This window comes from Eucalyptus grandis, chromosome 10 (assembly GCF_016545825.1).
Source record: "Eucalyptus grandis isolate ANBG69807.140 chromosome 10, ASM1654582v1, whole genome shotgun sequence".
Taxonomy (NCBI): Eukaryota; Viridiplantae; Streptophyta; class Magnoliopsida; order Myrtales; family Myrtaceae; genus Eucalyptus; species Eucalyptus grandis.
The window spans coordinates 22,235,900-22,244,951 of record NC_052621.1 but is presented as its reverse complement, the minus strand read 5'-3'; the positions used below and the strand labels follow the sequence as shown (position 1 = coordinate 22,244,951).

The window sequence follows — 9,052 nt, the reverse complement described above, 5'->3', positions numbered from 1 at the left end:
TAAAATAGCTAAATCTGACCATTCTCTATTTGTTAAGAAAAATTTAAAAAGAATCGTGGTAGCATTAATTCATGTTAATGACATCGTCATTACCAGTGATAATTTACAAGAGATTAAAACTCTAAAATATTATTTGCACGAGAAGTTCAATATGAAGCACTTGGGTTGATTGCAATACTTCTTTGGAATTGAAATTGCCACTTCTAGTATAGGCTTATTTCTCTCTTAGAGAAAATACGCATTAGATCTGTAAAAGAAACAGGAAAATTGAGGGCCAAATATTCAAAGTCAAGAAATTTTTCTTCAACCAAACCATGAAGTCTCTTTCATCTTCATATTAACGCAAACCTGGGACTTATGAAAGATTTGGTACCCTACTTGGTGTCCTTCAGCTGGGGATTGTCAAACAAAGAGTGCTGTTAGACACGGGAAGGCAATTCATTAAATTGTTACACGCTAGTTACACCTGGTGTAACAAGCCAATGAAAAATGAGTGGCTTCATTAAATTGTGACACTCTAGTTACACCTGGTGTACCAAGCCAATGAAAAATGAGTGATTTCAGACCACAAAGGATGACAAGCCTATCAGATAGCCGTGCAATCAACACTAATATAAACAAAAGAAAAAACCTTTTCCGCCAGACCCCATCGTTTGAGAAAGAAAAGGAAAGAAAAGGAAAGAAGATGAAACAAGCCTTGAAAGTTAGAAATCCCTCAAGAGTATTAAGGGATATAATTAGGCCAGGGGGCCTAACATTACCAATAGATAACCATTAAATAGCAAGGCATAGAGTACAGGTCCATCAAAAGGTGATGTACATCAAGACAAATAACCGGGCGATCATAAGTTACCAGACAACGACCCCTGAGCACATTGTCAGCATCAACTAAGAACCACTCTCTTTCTCTACATCTTTACAGTTCCGTTTATTTCTATGCAACAACAAAAATTGCCGATCTTGGCATATGCGGATTCTATATCACGCAAGATTCTCTCTGCAGTGTAGATCATGCAAAACTTCCAACTAGCTCAATAACGAGCAAAGCATCAAAAAAACCAAAATGAACTTCTGTTCATGCCATTTTTATTTGAGATTGGCTTCATATCTGGACTCCGGGATCTTGAAGCCTTCCTCCACATGCTTTTGCAATATATAATAATTACACTCAAAGTGATCAAAGCCTAAGCAGCACCTACCCCGCGATGAAGACAGGCTGCAGAGGAGTCCAAGTCCTTTTTCCCTGGTTAAGGAAATTTAATGATTAGTTACATACCATCCCATTGACCCACACAAGAAATGAATTCTGCATGTAAAGAATGATATATAAGTGATTTGAAGATTGTGTCGAGAAACTCATGAGACTGAACACCTCATCACAAGACAAATCAATATAATTATACCTATAGATACAGCTTCTTCAGACGGTTGCTTGATGAGAGAACTTTCTTCCCATATGGACTGGTTCGCAGCACAGGGATATAGGGTCTTATTGCCTCCACTAGTGCATCTTCAAGAGCTCCCTGATCAAGAAGAGTATAAATGAGCCTTAGCACCTTAAAAGTGCAGTTATTTTTTTCCTAAACCAGATAGATACCGTGTCTTAATCTTTGTCTGCTAACGGCAAACGATAGATGTTGAACTTCATGCAACAAGACCAGAAGTGGCGGCAAATAAACATGATTGTACTTGCTGCAACTAATAAGCCACAATACTTTGGCAAATAAAAAACATAGCCAAGCTCTCATGAAGGATCAAGTTGATTGCCTACCATATTAGTCCTTGCCAAAAGTACCGTTCAGCATTTCAAGTTCAATCACATTGACTGACATCAATTGAGCTCAGGTTAAAAAAAGCATTCTAAAAGTTTCTTCACTAAAGAGAATAAGCATGTGGCCGATAATACAACTGTAATTTTTCAAATGAGAGAGAGAGAGAAGCAATACAGCCTACAGTTTGCAGAACCCAATACAGAACTTATACCATCTATAGGCTTTTCAAAATGCATAATGCTACCGTGTAAGAAAATGCACTTTTCTGTATCCAGTTTCATTGCGGATTGGGTAATTTGAATTATATTCCCCAGTTATCAGTTCATTCGCATTGCTAATTCTCGGCTTTCTAATACTTCCAGTTTATTTGAAACCCAGTTCTGCTGATTGCATCTCCCATGACCGCTCCTACAAAATTTACCCGACATCAACCTTTCAGAACCCCCTTACTACCCAGTGGGGATCAATTTTCCAGCAATTAAGTGAAAGAAAAGTAAGAGAACCGCAGAAAAGGAGGGTCAAGACTTGTATATATGGAGCGACCGGTAGGAATAAGACAGCTCCTGAACCACCATAACAGTTGTTATCTCCGCACTGTGACAGATTCTCAGGACATCGGCAGTCATTTACACTTGGAAAAGTAAATGAGCCCTTGGAACACAGCATCAAATTCCCAGGAATAGACGCTTCTAGTGAATCCCATGCGACACCACAATTTCATGCTTCTGTCAAATGAAAGCCTAGGCTCGGTGCCCTAGCTGACGTTAAAACTTTTTGTACTTTTTGACCTTGAGAAGATTATCCAAAGTGCACCAACATACCAAATCATGGACTTTATAATAGTGTAAAAGTACAACTATACCTCAATCTCACTTCATACTAAAGACATAAATAAAGAAGGGAAAAAATGCAGAAAATCCCCACACATGAATTTGAGAGTTTCAACTGACCTCTGAGATGTTCAATGCAGCTTGGATGACATAATTGCCATAAGCATCTTGCATGATTTGATCTAACCTAGGATCATCAATAAGCTCCTGGATTACACGTCTTGGACCTTCCGCAATAGAACATTTCAAACACTTCTCAACAACATTGCTGCTATATTTTTGCATAGATAAGTCCCCATATCTGCCTTCCAACTGATCAAGAATTTTTACTACCTGGGAGACTTGAAGCTCAAAGATGTATTGCACAACATAGTTCCTACAGTCAGAAACAAAATTTCGATAACTCAGTCTATGTACATGTCATTATGGACTGCAAATGATATAGGCAAGAAAAACATGTAGTAGTTCCCTCAACTTCTGGGATAATTTCTTATGAGACACAATTAACTCGCCAGCAGAGAAAGCCACTGAATGTAAGTTGTTGGAGGGAAACTTTATGCTCAAGTAGGGTTGTACAATCTACAGCACACCGATGATAACAGACCTGTCGTGCAGTACGCATTTTTAAAAGCTTCCTAAGAAGGGGTTTGAGGATATTAAAACCCTTCAATATTAGAGTACTAGGACTTCAAACTAACAGATGCTAGTATTGTTGGACTATGGAAATGCAATTTTTATAGGAGAAAGTTCTTTCTACATTCCAATAAACCTAGAATCAATTTGCCGCATCTAGGGTCATGCTTAAATCTTTTATGTAATAGAAACCATGCTGGCACCTTTTCCTCACAAGATGAATTACACTCAAACACCTAACATGACACACATACTTTTTCACTAAAAGTTACAGGCAGCTTGACATATAAAAGGAAAAAGAATGAAGCTAAGCAAGATAAGACAAAGAAGTACCCAAATTGATCCTGGGAAAGGATTAGCGAATTTGAAACTATTTCAGAGATCAGATGTTTCCTAAGCTCCCCAACAGAATGACTAAGGCATTTCTGAAGCACACAGCAGCCATGACGATCTGTTGCCAGCTCAACACAATTGGCAGCTGCGGCTTCAAAAAGGAACTGCAACAGAAAACTGTCAAATCACTCCAATCTCATTTTAACCAAAATAACTACTACCCAGTATGCAGAATATTGATACATGATGTCCTATTATGCAGAAATATGTTATATTTTCCTTCTGCACCTGATAAAATCTAATAAAGAGCAGTGGAAGACAAATTGTCAAACCAATGAAAGGAAAAATGAAAACCACTTAAATAGAAGAGTTGATGGTATTTCGCCCTCTTTTCCCACAACAACTGGGGATAAAAAAGAACCAAATTTGATGACTTAGAAAGGGAATGACGAAGTAAGAGCATGCAAGCAAGTTGTGGCAATACCATTGTGACTTTTACAGATGCACGGGTCAGGTAATTTCTTGGTTGCTTTTCAAAGTTTCTCATGAAAGCACTCAGAGTAAAGCAAAAATTGTAATTTTCTCAGAACTCTGGTGAAACCAATCTCAAAAGATTATAAACCAGAAGTCGGAGTAACATAACAAGGAACATAGGAGCTGAGATGTACTTAATTTATGTGAACCGAAGAACGATAAATACGGAAGTTTCCTGAAATTGTTATCAACTAAAAACATATATTAACCTGACACGAATTTAGTCCTTCCAAATTAACTTTAACAGAAGGCAAAAACAAGAGAAGAAAATACACTTTTGGGCATCGACTGCACAACAAAAAAAAAGAAAAAAAAGATGCCTCACTTTTAAATCAGGTTACACGTTTCCACATGCAATAAAGATTTTGCAATTTTACCTATTGCACATCTCAAAAATTAAACAAAATATTGAACCATACTCTCATTATCTCTCTCTAATGATCTATGCAACGTGGGGGGGGGAGAGAAGGAGACAGGGAGAGGAAGGGTGGGTGTTCATACACTTTAAAATGACATAAAAGAAAAATATGAAAGCACTATAAATTTTTAACTAAAATACAAAAGATGTTACTAGTCCTGCACAATCTGATCGCCACGCCCTAGCTATGCATTATTGCAGCCTAGAGTGCCACCAAGGTATGTGAAGATTTTGGCTGAGCATGAGTATTGAATCATCTCCACATCATAGTATTTTCCAGCAATTCAACCTTTTATCATACATTCCTATTTAATGAATCCAGATGACAAAGGCTGAGTAACCAAAACTTCCTGTTTCTCAATTACTTGTGATTTGCATCTGTTGAAAATTCGCTTATTGCAGGTGATGGTCATCCTCTGGTACTACTAACCTTATCTAGAATAGGCCTTCTTTTCTTGGACAGTTCGCAGCTAGACCATAATGATATTATCCAAAATACCTTGTGTGTTGCCATTGTTTTTCAACCACTTGAAGAAGACGATAGAGTTCCGTCCGGTTTTACCCCTGAACTTAGTGTGAGAAATTCATAGTTTCTATTTATACCCCAGGATTTGTTATGTACAGATGATGATATTTCAATTATAAAGAGATTCCAATCATCATACTCAGGAGGATTACTAACATCCAGGGCTTGAATTATGCATGAGTTAAAAAATGATCATGGATGAGGAACATCTTCACAGGAGTAAACTTCAAATCCAATCCCCAATTATTTTTTCGCACCTGAGTGTAAGCAGGCATTAAAAACTGCAAGCAGCGCTGGGCAACATGATTGCCGTTCATGTTTTTCATCAATGTCACTATACATGGCTTCAGAGAATTAACCACAATTGATACATGCTCTGGAGTTCTGAGGGTCTCAATGACTTTTTGAACAGCTCGGGTCCTGTCATCAGAAGAGAATAAGCTAGTGTTAACTTAAGTTGATGCAGGGGTAATCAGCAGTAAAAGGTTGACATGGGAATAAGCACAATTAATTAATTTTATACACGTCTATTTGTATTCATGAGAGAGAGGGAGAGAGAGAGAGAGGGAGAGCACGCGCACCCGTGCATATCACATGAGATGCGAACTAGATCCCCTGGTTTCCTAGTGATCTCTTGAAGCATCTGTGTTCGCTGATCTTCACGACAAACTTCCAGAAGCTTCTGCACTAAGTAATTCCCAAAAGGATCTGTCATTAACTCAACTATGCAGTCAATGACCTCAAAAAAGATCTTGTCAACAGCCTCTTGGGGCCCCTCTGTTATCTTCTTTTGCAATAAGCGGCAACCATGTTGGTCCCTAGCCATGAGAGGAATTTTACCTCTGACTTCATCCACATTTTTAGTCTTCTGATATAGCAACCTAGGGTCACAACTTTTAAGATATGTAGCGTCGGAAGAAAAGACCCATGAGTGAGAATCATCTGCCATAAAGCATCTAGCAGCTGGATTCCATAGGCAGCAGTGGTGAAGGCCATTTAAGGTATGGCTTCCATTCTCAGTTACATGGTTAAGTGCTTCATTTCCTGAACCAAACTTCAAAATTCTTGGTGAATTCAAGTCGTGAGGTCTAGTTAGATTCTTTCTGGCAGAAGTCCCTTGCAATTTTCTGTCCAAAACTCGCACATTGCGAACATCTGTGGGGGAAAGCCCAGAATTTGCTTGCTTCAGGCATCTTGCATTCACATAATTGTTCAAGAATTTTCCTTGCTCAAATTGTCCAAAATGGTGAGATCCTGGCACCTGATTGTGCTGCATCCTTTGATTTTCATGCAGTATGCCGTTCACATAATTTGCACTCGCTTGGACTGGAAGTTCATCTTCCACCTGACAATGACTATTCTGCTGGACATGAAGGTTTGGCTTCCACATTAGGTGAGAGTTTTCCTCCTCTGTGTTCCTCCAAAGAATCGGGCGCTCATTCCTATGTTGTCTATGAAAGTAAGGAAGCGGGGATAGAGTATTGATGCATTGCTTCTGGTTAGAGCTTACGGGAAATTCAACAGCAGGAACATGTAGATTGTGCAACAAATGGACCCCATTAGCTGTTGGCATTGAACCATTGGGATTACCAACAGACTGAAAACCACTAACTTGCCACTTCTTTAGACCTTGAGCATCAAACTTACTAAAATCGAGACTCCCTTGGCCAATTTGGGTCCCAGAGAAGTCATCAAAACCAGAGGGAGCACTAATTCTGGTCTGAAAAGGATAGACAGTGTTCCACTGTGAATGAGACGTTAGATTATTAATCTTTAAGTTGTTGCAATACTGGCTTTCCAATAAAAAGGCATTACTATGCATCGGCATTCCATTAGCTGAAGGAATACACACAGCTTCTCCAGACAAACCATTCTCCAAATTCAAATCTGCAAATGCAAAAGCAACAGATTGTTCATCAGGCAGTTTTACTTCATTTGCCTGAGGTATCTTGTCAACTTGATCAGCCAATGCTTTTCTCCTGAGTAAACTGCCATTGTTTGAAGATTTCTCACTGTGAGGCCCTTTGCTAGACTCAACCAAGATAGGAGACTTAGAATCGCCCAAAGACACCCTCTCGAGTCCAGCATCCTCAGGCTGTCGAAATCCAGAAGTAGCATTGGGGATTTCACAGAGAAGCTTCTCAAAATCATCAACATCTAGTCCCTTTTTGTTTCCTGTCATTTGCTGAATAGCTAAAAACCTCTCTGGCAAACAGGGACAAGCTCCACTGACAAATGCACTCCTCAATAAGAACCTTCCACCAAACAAAAGAATGAGGTTAGTAAACCGTTCTTATCCCAAAATTCAGCTAAATTGTCAATGATTAGCTAGAACAAACATGCATCAGCAACCCATAAATGCAAAGAGACTTCTGAGACATCTGTGCAGATAAATACCGACAATCATGGAATTGAAGCACCAGACCTATGTCTTAAGCAATGTAAAGAAAGTGGTCGGCATCAACAATATGTTCAAATGACAGAATCCACTATTCTAAACGTTCCCATATGGATGATAGCAATCTCCAGTGTGGTCATGAAATCCAGAAATAATAACACAACCAGAAGTCCTTTACATGAAATCGATCTCTTTGGAACAGTTGTCCTGACATCAAACCAACAGATGACTAGAACTCGCATTAGCCTGGTCACCCATGTACGCAATCAGCGTTTAGCGACAAAATGTGCCTCAAAAGGCACAAGGAACCCAGACCCCAGTAAAGATAGCCAAGACTAATACGAAAAATTCGAAGCCATTTGGATCATCATGGGAATATGCCGCCCCCACGGGGCTTGTCTCCTCGTTTTTCACGTCTAGTACATTAAACTATCTAAACAAGACCACTAATCCAACCCGAACAGACATTACGCAAAAAGGGTCAATTCCGCAAAAACCCAGAAAAGAATCTCCACGATCAGACGAAAGGACAACGATCCTCACAATGCACGAAAGAACGGGAGACCAAGAACAGGGTACGAAGAGCAAGCGAATGGCAGAAAGAAGCAACAAACGACGACGGCGGCGAACAATGCAGAAACAGGGGAAACAATTTGCGCCGATTGCGAGACGCCGGGGTCTGATCACCCCCACGTACCAGTCGCGGAACCGGGCGGACGTAGGAAGACGAGGATCCCATCTAGAATTCCATCAAGAATTCGAGCCCGAGTCTGGACGGGGAGGAGTCCCAGTTGATGGAAAAAAAGCAAGAATGGCGGAGGAACAGAAAAGATGGGGCCTTTATGTTTGGAGTAGTTTAAAGAAGGGGGGAGGGGAATGCGAAAGGAGTGAGGAGCGTTGTTGGTGGAGGTGCGGCGTGAAGCAGAAGGACGAGGAGGGTGTATCAATGACTGTAAAAGAAGGGAAATTTAGAGAGAGAGAGAGAAAGAATGGAGTGTAGAGAGAGAGAGAGAGAGAGAGAAGGAGGTATTGTTGGTCAGATAATCAAGGGAAAAAATCAGAGGAAACTACTACAACAAGACACCAACCAGAAAGGAGAAATCTTTGTTAAGAACTAAGGAAGAGGCCATCATCATCATCCCCCCCATTCTCATGCATGGGTGGAGAATGGCATGTGTGTTGTCATTATGCTCTCTCTCTCTCTCTCTCTCTACCCCCCTTCTTTGTTGTAACCGGTGTGTTCTTGGGTTTGGAAGCTTTCTTGTGGAGGCCTTATTATAATGGCCCTCCTTTGCCTTTGAATAGAATGTGGAGGTGGGGGATAGTGATGTTGATATTTCTTTCCTTATGTAAGCTTCCCAACATTAAAATATTTCGGACATGCTCCTAGGTATGGTTTCCATGCTCCCCAACCCTCTCAAAAGGTTGCAGCATATGACGCGACGACGAGCTGATTTCCGTATGTCGGGTCGAATCGATTACCTTGCTTGTCACATTCCTCTGATTTCGTTTTTTTCCTTATTGAGGGACACGGATTCAATACATAAACAAATAGTCAATGAGAGTTCCAAGCAAATATCGAGTTCATTAGTATTGAAATCCGTATAA

At 40.0% G+C, this 9,052-nt stretch overlaps 1 protein-coding gene across 3 annotated transcripts; it reads right to left on the bottom strand.

Annotated features, from left to right (window-relative positions):
• Positions 1-697: 697 nt before the first annotated feature.
• LOC104422275 (pumilio homolog 12) lies at positions 698-8,667 on the bottom strand. Of its 3 annotated transcripts, none has more exons than XM_039303890.1 (7): positions 8,533-8,667; positions 5,628-7,301; positions 5,304-5,466; positions 3,569-3,732; positions 2,723-2,978; positions 1,404-1,523; positions 698-1,243 (listed from the first exon to the last, which is right to left on the bottom strand). In XM_039303890.1, exons 2-6 carry the CDS (start codon positions 7,226-7,228, stop codon positions 1,404-1,406), a joined length of 2,304 nt encoding a protein of 767 aa, XP_039159824.1. In that variant the 5' UTR covers positions 7,229-7,301; positions 8,533-8,667; the 3' UTR covers positions 698-1,243. The 3 variants fall into 3 exon arrangements, with proteins under 3 accessions (XP_039159824.1, XP_039159825.1, XP_010032849.2); XM_039303891.1 differs by lacking the exon at positions 8,533-8,667 and adding an exon at positions 8,142-8,470 and having other exon boundaries at positions 698-1,306; XM_010034547.3 differs by lacking the exon at positions 8,533-8,667 and adding an exon at positions 8,142-8,469.
• Between the last annotated feature and the right edge of the window lie 385 nt (positions 8,668-9,052).